The sequence below is a fragment of the Gavia stellata genome, chromosome 9 (assembly GCF_030936135.1).
Source record: "Gavia stellata isolate bGavSte3 chromosome 9, bGavSte3.hap2, whole genome shotgun sequence".
Classification (NCBI taxonomy): Eukaryota; Metazoa; Chordata; class Aves; order Gaviiformes; family Gaviidae; genus Gavia; species Gavia stellata.
In genome coordinates, this window is record NC_082602.1 from 6,931,101 (window position 1) to 6,948,796 (window position 17,696).

The following is a 17,696-nucleotide window of genomic DNA, read 5'->3' on the forward strand; positions in this document are numbered from 1 at the left end:
CAGGAGCTAAAGTCTTCATAGCGTGTGTGGTTTTGAGTGTTCTGTGTGGCCATAGCAGGGACGGGATCGCTCAGCTGCCTTTCCGACTGCTGTAATGGAGAGAAACTCTGTGGTCACTTATGGGAAAGACTTGGCAGATGCAGAGCCTAACCACCAAGATGTAAATCTTTTTGCCAGCAAAGCATCTGGGCATGTGACTGGCCTGTTAAATAGCTTCTGTATAACCTGCTGTTGCCATCGTCTAGCCTTTCAGATTACTTTTCTCTGGTTGCTGTTTGCACGCAGGAATTTTCCCATCGTTTTTCATCATGGTTGCAGAAAGATTTAGTTAGATAAGAAAATTGTATGTTGAAAATGTTAGCATAATTGACCTTAAAGCGTACTTAAACATATCATATGCATTTCAAAATGTCTTCCTGAATAAAAGTAAAATCCACAGGCAGTGCTGTGCCAGAATTGCCTGTCGTTTGCTGTCCGTGCCATGCACACTATATGTTTGCTATGAAGCTTAAAATACCAGGAAAACCCATTTATATTTTTTTTTCCCTGAATTCCTCAATGGCTTTTTTATTTCTTCCCCTTCTGAAGGTCCGTACTCCTTAAATGGTTATAGGGTGAGAGTGTACAGACAGGATTCTGCCACCCAGTGGTTTACTGGTATCATTACCCATCATGATCTCTTCACCCGCACTATGGTTGTTATGAATGACCAGGTGAGTCTGATACGCGATACTCGGAAAACGAGCTTCAAGTAAACTACGCGTTGGGAGTTCTTAAGTTTTTTTGTGGTACGCTGAAATAACACTGAGTTGTTCACTTCCAGCAGCGTGAGTCTCTTACTGCGCTGAAATTACAGCATGACTTTGCTTTGGACTAGCAGTTAAAACCATCCTGAAGCTGAACGTTTGTGCAATGATATGATTAATACCAGTCCTATAGTTTTGCTTTTCTTCTGCTGTCACTATTTGACTAGTGAAGTCTTTGAAGTGAAGCGATCTACTTTTAAGAACTGGTCTTCCCAGTCAGCTCTGTTGAGAGTTTCTTTTCTCAACACTGAAATCTTTTAGCACTGCAGTAGCAATTACTTCTTCCAAGCAATTGAAATATCTACTTTCTGCCATTTATTGAATTGAGCATTTACTGCAGCCCTAATTTACATTTACTGTGGTGGGTGTTAGTTGTATTTCTGAAGTTGATGTTACAAAAAGAATTAATGCTGGTATTTTTAGTGGCAGTAATGTATTCTATTTCAGGAGACCAGAGTAATGACTCAACGTTAATATAGTGAATGACCGGTCTGCCTGGAAATGACTGACAAAATCATGTGTGACAATAAAGATTTAAGACTAGTCTAATGCTCAAATATGTTCTTTCCCTTAATTTGCTCTAATTAATTTTTCCCAAATATTATTTTTTTTCACTTTGTGACACATTGATTAAAGATCTGGTTAGCATTTCCTTCTTCCTGAAATATCATCCTTCACTAGTAACACTCTGCCAGTCTTAGAGTTCTTCAGTTGTTTTGGTTCCTTTCTTTCAACAGTTTTGCTTCTGTTGGGAGCAATATTGTAATATGCTTCTGCAGTGTATTTTATAGTCTACTAAATAAATTTTACAAAATATTTGAATATTGCTACTTAAGGGTTACTCTGTGAAGAGCTCAGTCTTTTAATTTCAAATTTGCAGGTCAATGAAGGGGAAGGAAGTGGTAGTGGGGGTACTTTTTTTTTTTTTAAAAAAAGAAGTTATTTTTATAGTCATATGTAAAGACACGTTTGCTTTGGTTTTACTCTATTCCCAGACTTTGAGAGTCATATGTCAGTTCTGCTTGTCAGGATTAATTAGGCTTTTCTCTGATTAGTCTTCAGCACACAAAATAGACTGGTGAACACCATTACAGAAAATATAGATTGGGCAGTGTCTGAATATCTGCTGATTATTATTTTTTCTTTTTTTAATAAACCAGGTGTTAGAACCTCAGAATGTTGATCCTTCTATGGTTCAGATGACCTTTCTAGATGATGTTGTTCACTCTTTGTTGAAAGGTGAAAATATTGGCATCACTTCACGCCGACGGTCTCGTTCCAACCAGAACAGCAACACAGTCCACGTAGATACATTTATCTTTTTTCCTAAGTATTTTCGTGTATTGCAAATATTAAAAATACGTGTTTAAAGTTGCTAATTAAATTTGCATTTCAGTGAATTAATCACAGAATTATTTTCAGGGTCATTATACGCGTGCGCAAGCAAATAGTCCCAGACCAGCAATGAATTCCCAAACTGCAGCACCAAAACAGAATTCCCACCAGCACCAGCAACAGAGGAATACTCGGCCAAATAAGAGGAAAGGCTCTGATAGCAGCATGCCTGATGAAGAGAAGATGAAAGAAGAAAGATACGATTATATAGGTCGAGGAGGTAAAAGCAGTTATTAGAAAGGGAGGGAGAGCTTCTTAAAACCATATTAGACTGAAAATGTGATAGATATGTTTTTCTTTTACAGAAAACCCCAAAACCAAAAACAAACACTTCCTTAATAAAAGAAGAAAACCTGAAGAGGATGAAAAAAAATTAAATATGAAGAGACTGCGGACAGACAATATCTCAGATTATTCTGAGAGCAGTGACTCAGAAATTTCAAATAAAAGATTAACAGATTCATCCTCAGAGCAAAATTCGGAAAATGAGTTAAAAAGCAAGAACACTTCAAAGATAAATGGAGAAGAAGGAAAATCCCAAACTATTGAGGGAGTAGAACAGACACTAACAGATAGACGGTCTCCATGGGATGAAATACAGGAGGATAAAAAACACGAAGAGACAGAAAGACTGAAGTCATCCTTCTTAGATCAGCAGGAAAAATCTTCACTCCATGCCGCAGAGCAGCCAACACCTTATGAGCAGAATGCCAAGGATCCACATGTTCAAGAGTGCAATGCAGAAAAACATCATACTGCAGAATTAAAAAATGAGCAATTTGTACCTGGACCTCCTACTCCGAAATGTGTTGTTGACATGACTAATGAAAACAACTCTGACAAGGAGAGCCAGGATAATGCTGCAAGTACCTTTGGTTTGCAAACGGTTCAGAAGATAGAATCTCACAGCAGCGATTTAAAACAGCAGTTTGCAAATGCAAATTTCCTTGAAGCAAGAAAACAGGAAGCTGATCAAAGTTGGGTTAGCGGTGTTGTTAACAAAACGGATTTGATACAACCTGGGGTTGTAAAAACGTTACCAGTAAACGAACACTTAAATCCTGAAAAAGAAAAAGTGCAGTATGGCTCGTTTATGTCTTCGTTAAATGTAGCTTCTGTAGCAGAAGAGAGTAAACTGCATAAACAAAGTCCAGTCCCCGATTCTGTGAAGTCAAAACCTAGTGCTTCAGTTGATCATCCTAAAACAAAGTCACCTGATGTTAAGCCTAAATTCACCCAATCTTCCGATACTGTGAAGTCTAAGGTTAGTTCCCAAAACAGCCACGCTACTGGATTAACAAGGTCAGCCAATAAAACTGATCATGATTTGCCTAGGTCTAGTTTTCATCCGGTTCCAGCTAGAGTTAGTGCTCTAGAAGCTACTAAAAGTCCTCTTATCATTGACAAGAATGAACATTTCACGGTGTACAGGGACCCCACTCTGATCGGACAAGAAACAGGAACTAATCACATTTCACCTTATTTGCATCAGCATAATTATCCTCTGCATTCCTCATCCCACCGAACCTGTTTAAATCCAAACGCTCATCATCCTGCATTAACTGGTTCATCCCATCTGCTAGCTGGGTCTTCAGCTCAGGCTCCCTTGTCCGCTATTAACACTCACCCCCTTAGTACCGCATCTCACCATTCTGTTCATCACCCTCATCTACTTCCTGCAGTGTTACCCGGAGTGCCTGCTGCCTCCTTGCTGGGTGGCCATCCGCGACTAGAGACTGCTCATGCTAGCAGCTTAAGCCATTTGGCATTAGCACACCAGCAGCAGCAACAGATGTTACAACACCAGTCTCCACATCTTCTTGGACAAGCTCATCCTTCTGCTTCCTATAATCAGCTAGGGCTTTATCCAATTATTTGGCAGTATCCAAACGGAACACATGCTTACTCAGGACTCGGTCTGCCCTCCTCCAAATGGGTCCACCCAGAAACTCCTGTTAACGCGGAGGCTTCCTTGAGAAGGGTAAGTTGTGCTCGTTTCTTAATGATGTATTTAGCCGGGGCTGGTGTCTCCCCGTAGCGGTTTTCTAGGTACAGACTTGGTAGTTTGCATCGCACCAAGTGTGCATTGGCGGTGGGTTTTTTGAGTAGGCACAGAACTAACTAGGAGTGGAAATGCGGTAGTAACCACTACTCACAGCAGACGTGAGTAGGGAGTTCTTCCAGACCTTGATTTCCTAAGTATTTTAAAGTGAGACAAAATTTTTGTTTATGACCAAGTGAGGTCAACCAGCTGGTTTGGGACCTCGAGTCCACTGGTTGAATATTTGCTACTTCAAACTATGAAAGCCATTAGGGAAGTTAAATACTAGGAGAGGTAGGACAATCGTCTTCATAGTGAAATTTCATGTATACTTGCTGAATAATGGAGAAGGCTGAGACAGAAGGAGTCCTAAATCCAGTGGAAAGTTCTGAAGAGAAACTCTAGCACTTATAAATCCTTCTTGCGCTGTACAGCCATTTCTCTTGTCTTTACACCTATCTGTGTACCCTCTCTTGGCGTACCTTTTTCTCCCCTTCTGTTCTTGTTGACACACATCCGTGCCTTGCCATCTGCTTTCTACTCCTCTGTATTCAAGTCAGGATGATTCCTCTGTATGCTGCGTATAACCACTGAAGTCTCAGAAGAAATGGTTTGTGTTTTTCAGCCTAGCGCCTGGTGCGGCAACCGTGTTTGGCAGGCAGACGGGGCAATTGCAGGAAAAGTTTTCTCAGCTCCTGCAGGCTTGGGATACGGCATACTCATTGCAGGCACCTTAGAGGAACTGTAAGATGAAGCATGTGTAGTGCAGACAGAAACTTTGGAGAGCTTTACTGCCAGCTTCAATCAAACCTCCACTGAGCATGTGCATACTGATTTTTAGAGGCATACAACTTGGCCTAATTTGGGCAGATTTTCACAGGGACCACAAAAGGCATGTCGCTGACAGTGGTCCTTCTGCCAAATTGTAAGCCTTTGCGTCAAAGCTTGGAGTTTCTGAATGGTTACGGAGATTTTTTTCTTTTTCATCACGGGGAAAGCTATTCTTCCTCAGCCTCATTCTTGAGAAAAGCCAAACCATTGTGGCTAAGTCTTTTCCAGTCAGTCAGTTTGAGTTGGCCTTGTAATATGAAGTCAGTTTGATCTAAAATGTGATAAAGTCAAACGCAGCAGAGAAGAAAAGCCTAAGAGAAAACTATAGGTGGATTTATCTTTTCATGTTGCTGCCTGCTCCACCCTATGCTGAAGTCCGTTTTGAAGAACTTACGATAGACTCTGTTTTCACTTTGGCTGCCTGAAGTATGCAGCCCTGCATACCGAGGCACGTAGCTTTTTAATTATGTTGATACGTGGCAATTGTCTTGTGGTGACTTGTCTTCTGGCTCTTGCACTGGAGGCCTTTTTTAAATACATCTTAGAAACCCAGAATGGGCGTTTCCAAAGTCGGTTTGCATGGATGCCATGATCACGGAAAGGGATCTGTGTTTCAGCGGTAACAGCAGCAGCAGCCACCCTCGGCTCAGGGCTGAGCCATGTCTGCGTGCTGAGGGAACCGTGCCCCCAAGCCCACCTTTTCCAGCCGCCCGCAGGTGGCTGTGGCAGCTCCTGTCTTTGGGCTGGGCCGTAGATGGTTGCAGGTGGAGTCACAGAGCTGTCAGGGCAATGCTTGGTGCTCAAGCAGATGTTCCCCAGCTCTGCTAGGGAGAAGGTGATGGGCCTTTTTTGCATAATACTTTAATACAGCTTACAGGCTATTTGTGGGAACTCACCACAGTGTGGGAACTCCAGGCCTAGGAAGTCTGTGCACTAAAACTGTTAGCACAAACCTCAACGGTTGCTTTAAATATTCAAAAGCATAGAAATCAGAACTTCAAAGTTGTAGCACCTGCAGATCTATTCTGTGTTGCATGCATGTGTCACGAGAGCTCTTGGCTCTCCTTTTGCCTCAACAGTTTTCAACTGGCAGTCGCCAAGACTGGGGAGAAGGAGAAGGGTGGACTGGTGAGGAGCAGAGGAGGGGAAGAAGTTCTGGGCAGTGCAAGGAGTTAGGGGTGAAGCAGTACCGAGGGGCTTTGGGGTGCGCAGGAGAGCTCTGCTCACTCATGTCCCAGTCCCTTTTTGGCTTGTCCCTAGCACTTGAGCACCACTTCAACAGGGTGCCTTGCCTTTCCGCTTCTCTGCCTGTGTTTCTTGTAAGCAGGTCTCAGAGGAGAGAGGGAAAGGGGAGAGAGACAGAGAGCTGCTCTTGGTCTTTTCTGCAGAGTTGTTGCCCAAGTTTCAGAGAAGATACGAGAATAGAAACTTACCCAAGTAGTCAATTAAAAAACAGTTTCATAAATTAAGGCTGTCATGATGTGTGTAAACGACGAGGTTGGTATTGCCCACCTTTTGAGTGTTTAGGTACACAGCACAAAATTGTGCGTACCGTGCATTTGCTGTGCTGCAAAGGATGGCAGGCGTATACGTTTATGGTTTTAATAGTGTGCTGCTGCTGAAATTATGCCAAATAAAAATGCCTGGCAAAATAAAGCAGATTAATTAGGATTATCATACTTAATCATTTGGTTGGGGAGAGGAGAGGAATCATCCAGGAAAGAGATACTTCTGTCCCTTATATTGAGATTTGTTATAAAGCTGGAGATGAAATTGTTTTCCAGAAATACTAAACATATTTGTCTTTTGAAAGAAATACTTCTTACAGTTCACTGAAGAGCTAATGGTCTGTTTACTTGAAGTTCAATGCTGTCAGACTATCATTGGTTTGCTAATTTTGATGAGCTTGAGATGCTGTTCTAGAATTAACTATTCATGCTGAATACTTGAAAATTAAACAGTTTAAGAATGCTTCTGAAACGTGTAAACTATTTTGTATGCCGCAAGTCTAGGGGAAGTACAATCAGATGTTCCAGTTGATCAATAAGTGACTTAAAATGTTGACTTTTATTTACTGTGTATGATTTGATGATGAAATACATTACTTCACTCTGATCATTGGTAGGACTTGAAACAGTAACTTCTGTGGTCCCACGATTATCCTGAAACCTGATTTTACTTTTTTTGTTTTGGATGGTGTTAACAGAATACTCCCAGCCCGTGGTTACACCAGCCGACGCCGGTGACCTCAGCTGATAGCCTTGGTTTACTGAGTCACATTCCTGTGCGACCATCCAGTGCAGATCCCCTTCGGCCTCTCAAACTGACAACGCATTCCAGCCCGCCGTTGTCCAAAAGTATCGTGGAGCATCACAAAGAGTAAGTTTGCTGTTTAACTCTGTGTGAGGGGGTACATTTCAGCAGCTGATGTTGTCTTCTAGCTTCCTTTTAGTTTATTTGTAAATGTGAGTGCCTGTGATAGAGAAAAGCTTGTCACTGTGCTGCAAACCAGACTCTGCCCTGTTGACTTGGAATGGTATTTGAGCTCCTGAGTTATCTGAAGACTTTTGAAAATTGTACCTAATATAAAGAAAAGTTCATTTTGCATTAATAGATAACTTTGTTTCGAGCATGGGAAAAAAGGTCTTCTGTTTAGCACGTTGCGCTACGTTCAGACTAACCTGTGTCTGCTTAACCTTTTTCAAACAGAGAACTGGAGAGGAAAGCATTTATTGAACCTTTACGTTCTGTTACAACTGCACCAGTAAAGGCGGAGCTAGAGCAAAACAGAACGCAGACAGCAAAGGAGAGCCATATGCACAGACATTTCGCAGATCCAATGTTGAACCAGCTGCCAAGGCCACCACAGGAGACTGGGGAGCGACTGAGCAAATACAAAGAAGAACACAGACGGATACTCCAAGAAAGTATTGAAGTTGCTCCTTTTACAGCTAAAATAAAGGGACTGGAGGGAGAGAGAGAGAACTATGCCAGGGTAACATCTTTATCTTCAAGTCCCAAAAGCCATTCAGTAAAATACGACAAAGATGCTGAGCGCTCTGTGTCAGAACTGTATAAAATGAAGCATTCGGTTCCACAGAGTTTGCCGCAGAGTAACTATTTCACCACCTTGTCTAACAGTGTAGTAAATGAACCACCAAGATCGTACCCGTCAAAGGAAGCTTCAAGTGCGTATGTTGATAAGCAAACTAATTGTCCTTCAACTGCAGCTAGTCCCCAGTCTCTCCCCTCTTACATTTCTTCTCTTTCAAAACCTCCTCCTTTAATTAAGCATCAACCAGAGAGTGAAGGCTCTGCAAGCAAGATACCCGAGCAGCTTTCACAGTCAGTGCAGGCTCACTCTGTAAATTCTTTTAGAAGTGACAGCAGGAGCCCTACTCAGTTGTCAATCTCATCTTCAAATACACTCCGGAGTATGCCTGCCTTGCATAGAGCCCCCGTGTTTCACCCCCCTGTGCACCAGAACCTGGAGAAGAAGGAAAGCAGCTATAGCAGCCTTTCACCTCCGACTCTAACCCCCGTTCAACCCGTTAATGCTGGTGGTGGCAAAATACAGGAGTTGCAGAAGCCACCAACTTTAGTACCTGAGCCTAAGGAAGCTCAGACTGTTTACAAGGGCACTTCTGAACAGAATTTATCAGAAATATGGAAGTCCAATAATGCCCCAAATAATGAAAAAGTGGATTGGCACATTGAAAGAATGAGTGGAAAGTCACAGTCCGCTACAGCATCTGTTATTGTGCGTCCTCCTTCTAGCACGAAATACGATAGCGTACCAGTAATGCAGTCTGCTTCCAAAGATCGAGTTAGTGAGAGATCTTCAGCTGTGACAAATCAAGCAGATTGCCTGAAAACAGCGGAAGCCAGGGAGACTGGAAGAATCATTCTGCCAAATATGAACTCAGACAGTGCTCGCACACAGTATGAAAAGAAATTTCCAGCTGTCTCGCAAGGCAGCATTCCTCGTGCTGTCACCCCTACCACAACTATGATCTGCTGTACCAAAACGGATGTCACCGCATCAGCAGCAACAACTACCAGCGTGTCAAGCTGGGGTAGTTCAGAAGTGACTTACTCCTTATCGAACACGGTCTTGGCCTGTGCGCCGCTGGAGTGTACTGCCTCGAGAGCGGCAAGTCAGGCGGTGGCACAGACCCAGGAATGCAAGGTCAGCACTCCAGCTCCGGTTACACCCGCCACTGGCAAGACAGGCAGCGCTGTTCAGCCCAGCTCGGGATTCTCCACCTCCACCGACTTTGTCCATTTGAAAAAGCACAAGGCAGCCTTGGCTGCAGCTCAGTTTAAAAGTAGTAACACCAGTGAGACCGAGTCCAACTCTGTGAAAAATCAGACATTTTCAACCTCTCTCTCCCTAGACACTGCTATCGTCTGTAATACAATAAACAAAGCGAACTCTGTAGGCAGTGGGCAAACTTCCCAGACGAGTCAGCCAAACTACCACACTAAACTGAAAAAGGCTTGGCTAACAAGACATTCAGAGGAAGATAAAAACACTAATAAAAAAGAGAATTCAGGGAACAGTGTTTCAGAAATTATTAAGCCATGTACTGTTAATTTAATAGCTTCTACATCAAATGATTTGCAAAATAACATAGATAGTAAAATCTTGGCAGATAAGTTTGCGAAGGAAGATAAGCACCCTAGGAGAAAAGCAAAACGAACTTACGAGTCTGGCTCTGAAAGTGGAGACTCTGATGAAAGCGAGAGCAAGTCAGAGCAAAGGACTAAACGGCAGCCCAAGCCAACTTACAAAAAGAAACAAAATGATTTGCAGAAAAAAAAGGGTGATACAGAGGAAGAAGTAAAACCGAATGGTGTTCTTAGCAGGAGTGCCAAAGAAAAAAGCAAGCTGAAGTTACAGAGCAGCAGTAACAGCAGTGAGTATATTAATCTAATTTGGAAGAGGCAGACAAACGTGAAGTCTAACAGTGTTAATCCTGGAGTGTTAATCCTGGAGTGCTCGTCATGCACGATAGCTGGGAAAAGAGTTAAAAAGCATGCTTGTGTAAATGAGTAGGTCCAGATTTATCTGTCTTGAGGCCATTTGAAATATCCTGGTTTAAGAAATTCAGCAGTTTGTATATATGAGTTAACAAACTGGTTCTTGGCCTAAAAATGAGCAGTAAACAAACTGGTTTATGCTGTCCCATCAGAATTCAACAGACTGGTGCATATAGTTGTGCCACTTGTATCGAGAGAGAGATATATATCTATTTATATTTTAAAAGATACAATGCATTTATTTTTAGAGCGCTACTGGAGGGAGACATTCTCTATTTTTGAACTTTAATTCATCCTTTGATCAGGAAGCCAGAGGCAGTTCCTTGAGAGCCTGATGCCACTCTGTTATGATCTGGTTAATTTAATGAAAGGTTTGGGGGAGAATCATTTCACACTGCTAACTACTATGTGTATTACATGGTGTTAACACCCCTCTTGTTTAAGGAATAAAGAAATTCAGGGAAATACAAATTTCAATTTAAATGTAATGCTGTAGCATGTAGCAGATTGTAAGTAGGTTCATCTGAAAAGAGAAACTGGTCTGCCAACATGAGGGAATTTATTTAAGAACTTACTTTACTTTTTTTAATCCCGATTTATTCTTCTCCAAGGACTGTTCCTTTGTCTTTGTTCTGGTTGAGTATGAGAAAGTCTACCATTAAATTAATTCTCGCAAGAATTTTTAAGTACAGGTAGTAAGAAAATGAGTACTGCTCCCTGTAATTACATTTTCTGGCTTTTCACTGCCTAGTATATAAAGTTACTCTTCTGGTATCTGAGAGTACTTGATGCTTAAGTTGTACTGGGTGCTGGAGGTGTTGCAGTCTGTCTGAGCTATTCTGGCTTGGGTCCAGCAATAGTAGTATTACTTTTTTCCCAACTAAAGGGAAGATCAAGGAGAACGTACCTATGAAGTCTTTCTCGGTTTCACTTCTTAAAGTGAACTGTAAATTTATATGTGTAACATGTTAGGTCTTTATGACCTTTGTATTGTTGCAAAAGGTTTTTTGTATGTTTGTTGCAGAAGGATTGTTTACCTAAGCTGAGGGAAGGCAGTCACTTCTTGTTTTGGCTAGTGGTACCTAAGTATGAGAGTGATATATGATAACACATTATGGAGCTGTTCCATGGAACTTATGTTGGGAAATGGGTAGGAGTTTGTATTACGTTCTGTTGTGAGTCGCACAGCCTGTGTCCTGCGCATTAACAGGTTGGGCCTGTCGTGTGATAGCAGCTTCTTGTGCTTGCCATCCTCTCTTGAAATCTTAATAGACCTGAGGTCTTACTTGACCCATTAAACAGATGAGCATTTCTGATACTACTGTCAGTTTTATTTTGGGGGAGCTTCATTATAATTTTTGAGAGAGAGCTGGTCAGAGATTTTCTTATGAAAAGGACTTCCCACAAAGATTTACACAAAAACATAATCAACCTTGAGGAGCTTTTGGGAAAGCACAGGTCCCCCTGGGATGGCTGCCTGGGCTTCCCATAGGCAGCTGAAGATAACTGTGCTTCAGGATGGGGGGCTCGGTGGCAGTTCCGCAACGTGGGTGGTATCTGGATACTGCCAGGCTTGAAAACTGCTTTGTCCCGATGTCGTTTCGGAAAGCCCTGGGAGCCTGTGTGCTAGCCAGAGTGCTCAGAGCTCCAGGCTGCGAGGCTCCCTCCTGCAAAGCAAGGCATTTTACAGTCCTGCAGGCGTTGGGGGGTCTTCCAAGTTTCTGCCCACAGATCTTGAAGTCTAGCAGCTCCCAGATGACAGCCAGGATCTTTGCTTCCAAGGCAGAAAACATTATTTTGGACTAGCAAACCTAAACTTCAGCCTTTTCTACTCTCAAGTTTTAATCCAGTTAGCAACCTGCTCCTCAGATGACTTGGGAGTGCATTTTGTAGGCCATGAACTGAAGCACAGTTTGCCCAAGTCATCTCTGGCAAAATACAGATCTGAGCCCAGGTACCAAGTCCAGAGTTAGCACCCTGACCTCTCTATCATTTTACATCAGATCCCTGTTTACAGGACATGAACTTTCAAGAGTAGTGGTAGATGAAATGGCAGATACTCCTATCTGTCTGCAGATAAAACTGGTGCCACTTTTCAACGTCATTAAAATGAAAGCCTGGTTAAATAACAACATAGTTCAGTTTCAAAATGTGTATGTGAAAATTGCGCATATTGCTCAATAGATTTGCTCCTCATGTTACTCGGTGTCAGATCTGCTGACTTTCTTATCGAAAATGGAATTGTACTTAGCCTTGCAAAGCCAACAAACTTGACAGAGAGTAAATGGGTTCTGTTCTTCCTTATGTTGGATATTTTACATTAAGTTCAGATGAATTACATGTGAATAGAGCTGCTCTTCTGTAATCATATCTGTAACCCTCGGCAAAAATAAATTTTGAAGAAGTAGGATATATTTTTTTTTTTAAAGCTCTGCTTTCATTCATTAAATTGTTGCCTTTTTTGCATACATCTTCACTTGAAACAGAATTCAAACCTTTCTTGGGGTATTGTATTTTTTTGTTTTGTAAGAATGAGGTTCTGAAGATGCGTTTATTGGAATATTTGGTGAACAATACACCTAATATAAGAGAAAATACAGTGTCCTAGGTATTCCTGGTAGCTCAGCAGGTAGGTAACTGTGCTCCTGCCTGTGTAAGTCTAATGGGTAGCTACGCTTTCTAAACTTCGATGCTGACAGGTGGACAAATGGAAGTAATAATGAAATATGCAGGTAACTAATGTACTTTCAGAAATGTTGAACGCTGACTGATCTGACTGGGTTCTGCAAATAAGGGCTGCCAGTACCTCATCTGAAACTCTTCTTGCTTTTGCAGCTGGTATACCTCGCTCGGTGTTAAAAGATTGGCGCAAAGTAAAGAAGCTGAAGCAAACGGGGGAGTCCTTTTTGCAGGATGATTCTTGCTCTGAAATAGGACCAAATTTGCAAAAATGCAGAGAATGTAGGTTAATAAGAAGTAAGAAAGGAGAAGAACCAACTCACTCACCAGTATTTTGTAGGTTTTACTACTTTCGGCGGTAAGTACAGCTATTTTTCTGATAACATGGTGTTTTAACTCTTAAAAATAATACTGACAAAGGACTTGCACGCTTGAAAGCTTGTCTGATTTTTCTGGCTCAGTCAGTCTGCCTGATAAAAGACACCGTCTAATTTAACAGTATTTACATTTGTATTTCTTATTTCTTTTGTGGATTGACTTTATTGCTGTTTAAAGCTTTATAGCAAAGACATCAGAACAGCTGCCCAGTGCACCTTAGGCAAGTGGAAAATACAGCACATCACCATTACACAGGTGTCTGACATTTGAAGTGGGATTTTCAAAAGGCAAGCTTCAGTTATTCTGGACAAGTTGTACAACCGCAGAGTGACACTAATTCGTAATTGTTCTTATGCCAGTATATGGTGGGAATGCTGCTCAGGGTTTGCTGGGAGCTTTCTGAGGACAGAGGAGTTGTGACCTCCTTTTTCACAATTAATGGCCAATCAAGGAAAACTCACAAGTCGCGAGGAAAATTTCCCAGGATGCAGCATAGCGTACATGGTGCAGGCAGAACAGCTATCGAGGCAGAACAAAATGGCTTTAATTTGCACGTAGGCTGTGTTGTCAGTATATATCCAACTCATTTTGGACAGGAAATTGTTCCCTAGATTGGGTTTAATTTTTTAGAATGAAGCTTTAGTTACAAGACTTGGTAGTCCTGCAGGAATCATTTCAAGGTTGGACTCGGAATACGTTCTGCGTAAGAATATTTAATTCCTAACGTGGCAATGTCAGAGTTTGGGTTTTTTTCTCCTGTATAAAGGAGAGAATGTCAGTGTTAAAAGTTTTGCCAACATTTTAAAGCACAGTTACGGAATTTAAAAATTGGGGTGTTTTGAATATATTGTGGTAAATTTTACAGCAGTTTAGTTATTTTCATTGTGTTTAGATAGTAGGACTTGAATTTTAAACATAGTTTGCACTGCTGTTGGAAGTCGTTATTGTAACTGAAAATTCATCATATCTTCTTGTTCATTAAATACATATCTAGATATAATTTTGGTACTTATTTCTGAATTCAGGACTGTTTTAATGGTGTTACTTGTAAAATTCCTTAACTATTACAATAATTGCATATGTATAATGAATTATTCTGTATTATGCAAGATGGAATAATTAGTTGTTACTGCTTAAAAATAGGCTAAATATAGGCAGGGTTAGTGGAATGGTATCAGGCAGGATAACAGGAAAGCCTTTAGTTACTTTAAAGGTCAGAATTTAGCAGATACAAAAACATTATCTTGTATTAGTGATTTGTTCTGCCTAGAAAGACTTAAATATAGTGTTCTAACTCCTCTTCTCTGAGTATGAAAGCAGTAGCATAGAAAGATCTATGAAATACGAGTCAGAATGAGTGATTGCTGTCACAGACACTCCGAAAATTAAAGAGGAGGAATAAGTGGAACCAAACTGGCCAAAAAAAAAAAAAGAAAAAAAAAAGAAAAAAAGAGATAATTTTCCTGTCTGCAATTTTAAAGCAGTAATAAATGTTACAGAGAAAGAATGACGAGTAAACTGAATGCAAAAACTGCCTAAAAAGTCAGTTTTAGTTTTCATGCTTCCTCACTGTTAGTTTTAAAACCATTTCTGTCAATAGGATTTATTTTTAAATTAAAAAATATGGCAGGAGGCTAAAGAAGGTAAAGAAAGCTTAACTTGTTGTAAGACATAAGCAGTGTAAGGTAAACTAGCAAGTAAACTCTAAGTCACAGAATATAATGAGATCTGCAGTTAAACTATCTGTTTTCATTTTTAGGTTATCTTTTAGTAAGAACGGAGTGGTTAGGATAGATGGTTTCTCCTCTCCTGATCAATATGATGATGAAGCACTGAGTTTATGGACACATGAAAACTATGAAGATGATGAACTGGACCTAGAAACTTCTAAATACATTTTAGATATTATAGGTGATAAATTTTGTCAGTTAGTAACATCCGAGAAAACGGCTATGTCCTGGGTGAAGAAAGACGGTAAGGAAATCTCAAACGCTCTCAAGTGTTCTGCAGTTCTGCTCAAGTGTTTGCATTCGTCATGACCCATTGCTTCCTTTTGAGTAGCTCAATTCACCGGACTGTTACGTTGGATTTTCCTGGGCTGTTTTCTAAGAGGGTATGTCAGGAAGGGGCAGGGACCTTCCTCAGTGGGCCAGCCTGTTCCCCCTCCCCGTGCTGGTGGCTGTGTTGGGCCAGGGCCAGGCTGCTGTTGGGGTTGGAGCAGCCTCGGTTTCCAGCTTGGCCTCCAGCTCTCCAGCCAGAGCAGCCAGCTCCAAGCCAAGGCCCACAGCGTGCCAGGTCCTGCCAACAGATACTGTGTTTCTGATGCGAGTCCTTCCCAAAACAAAGGAGAATAATGTGACAGTATGGGCCCTGCGGAGTGTATGCTAACATCGTCGCCTCCTCCCCACCAAAGCCACAGTTAGTCCATCCTTCTGGCCCACAGCAGATGGGCACAGGCTTTAAACAGGCTGGTGGCTCTGCTAATTCCACGCAGTACGAGGAGGAAGTGGGGCAGAAAGCAGAAGCACTAGCCAGGTCTCCAGGACAGGCACCTCCCTCCCCGCCTGCCAGCTTTAACCATCCAACTCACCAGTTTGGCTGCCCTTGAGATTAAAACATGTCCCATAGGCAGTCAAGTGAAAAACCCAGCTCTCTTCATTGCGTGGGGTTAAAAGCGTATGTTAAAGAAGTTCTTCGCACTTGCAACACATGCGTGTTGAGCAGGAATAGTCTTCCTGTATTACTTTAGTTTGTGTTTTTTGGATGTTTTAATTTCTTTATAGTGTATTGATACTATCATGGAAGGGGATGCTGCGTAATGCAACTAAGGGGGTAGATGCTGATGGTCTGTTTATGAAGGATCACTTTTCTCCCCCCACACCCAGTTGTGTCTGAGGGGAAAATTACGAATGCTTCATCTATAAAGACTATTCATTCTGTGCTTTGCATTTAAATTTCAGTCCTTTTATTCTGCTTATTTTGTATTTCAGCCAAAATTGCATGGAAGAGAGCAGTGAGAGGAGTCCGTGAGATGTGTGATGCATGTGAAGCCACATTATTTAACATTCACTGGGTCTGCCAAAAATGTGGATTTGTGGTCTGCCTAGATTGTTACAAGGCAAAGGAAAGAAAAAGTTCTAGAGGTCAGTTCTTTATGAACTAGAGCATTGTATATGCTGTTTATTCTCATTTATTGTAGAGCTGCTGATCCACTAGTGTAACTGACTTTCTGTAAAGTGTTAAATTACTGCTTGTGTGTTTCGGTTTCTCTTAGATCTTTTTTGCCTCCTTTTTTGTCAGTAGATGTAGAATCGGTCATTCAGAAAGCAACTGCTGTGGGGGCTATTGTAGGTCTTTGTCGACCTCTCAGTCTTTTTGTTGTGTGGATTGTCTTGGATGGCTTGTGCCTTGCCCCTCAAGGTTAAGTCTTGTTCTTCAGCTGTGAGACTGATACTCCATTATACTTCCCTGCTTTTTGGTAACTCATTGCTGTTAAGGCTTGCCTTGATTTGAGTGCTTTCTGGAGTCTTCCCTTCAGAAGTACATGGCTTATCATATTCACTTAACAGCCTACTTTATAAGAAAAAGTGAGAAGGAGAAGAATACTTCACGTAGTATTTAAAATGAGTGTTAATGGAGGTTTTGCAATCCAGCAGTCTACACACACACTTGGTTTAATCTAATTCCTGTGCTTTAATGGAAACGTCTAGTTTAGTCTGTAGTGAAGTATAACAGGACTGACTTGCAAACCTGTGATTTCTGAGTGACCCAGCCTGCTTGCAATTGAAAGGAGGAATGGCTTGGAAGATTAATCTGGTCATTGAGCCCTCGGCTGTGACATTGGTGTTCAAGCTGTGTGTTGAAAAGGGCTGCCTTTCCCTGGGGGGCAGGCATCATGCCCTGGCACAGTCCTGCGGTCAAACACTGCACCAGGAACTGATTCAATATAAAGCTGTTTTGAAAAGCATTTCTGTGTTTGTCATAGCAGCATAATGTCGCAGATGTGAAATGTTAGTAAAATAAAGTTTAACTGTTAGGTGGCAGATCTTTAATAAATGGGGAGACTCATCCACTTTGTCCTCGGCTTGCGGTGAGAGCCTCCTACACTGCGATTATAGGATTTTCCCAGAGACTTCCATCAAAGCCTGAAGTTTCTAGGGAGCTAATGTCGGTGTTTTCCAACACCGAGGACAGTCGTTAATGCTTTAATGCTGGAGGCTGCTTCAGCAGCTCTTAACTGGCTGAAGTCTGTGTGTGCGCTTGTGTGTGCATCCATCTGACATGGCTTGGGATACCCGCTGAACGTTATTTACCCTAGTGGAAACATGCAGTCAGAGGCTTTTTATAGTGTGCGTGTTAACCAGCCAGGAAAATTTTAGTAAAATATCTTCAAAGCCTAAAAAAGCAGTGTACAGAAGCAGGCTGCTTTTCAGTCTTCTAACAGGGAAGATGTTCTCCTTTACTGTTTGTGACAGCATTACATGCAAAAGCAGAAGTACGATAGTGTCTCTCTCTGCGGCTTT

At 41.6% G+C, this 17,696-nt stretch overlaps 1 protein-coding gene across 2 annotated transcripts in view; it reads left to right on the plus strand.

Annotated features, from left to right (window-relative positions):
- The window catches only part of JMJD1C (jumonji domain containing 1C), a 57,876-nt gene that overhangs the window by 22,349 nt on the left and 17,831 nt on the right, over positions 1–17,696 (plus strand). The window contains exons 3-11 of one of the 2 annotated variants that reach the window (XM_059820917.1): positions 589–713; positions 1,967–2,110; positions 2,229–2,421; positions 2,507–4,182; positions 7,280–7,452; positions 7,783–9,992; positions 12,952–13,153; positions 14,933–15,147; positions 16,164–16,316. In XM_059820917.1, the coding sequence (XP_059676900.1) occupies positions 589–713; positions 1,967–2,110; positions 2,229–2,421; positions 2,507–4,182; positions 7,280–7,452; positions 7,783–9,992; positions 12,952–13,153; positions 14,933–15,147; positions 16,164–16,316 (5,091 nt within the window). The remainder of the gene's footprint in view (positions 1–588; positions 714–1,966; positions 2,111–2,228; positions 2,422–2,506; positions 4,183–7,279; positions 7,453–7,782; positions 9,993–12,951; positions 13,154–14,932; positions 15,148–16,163; positions 16,317–17,696) is intronic. The other variant, XM_059820918.1, reaches the window with a different exon arrangement.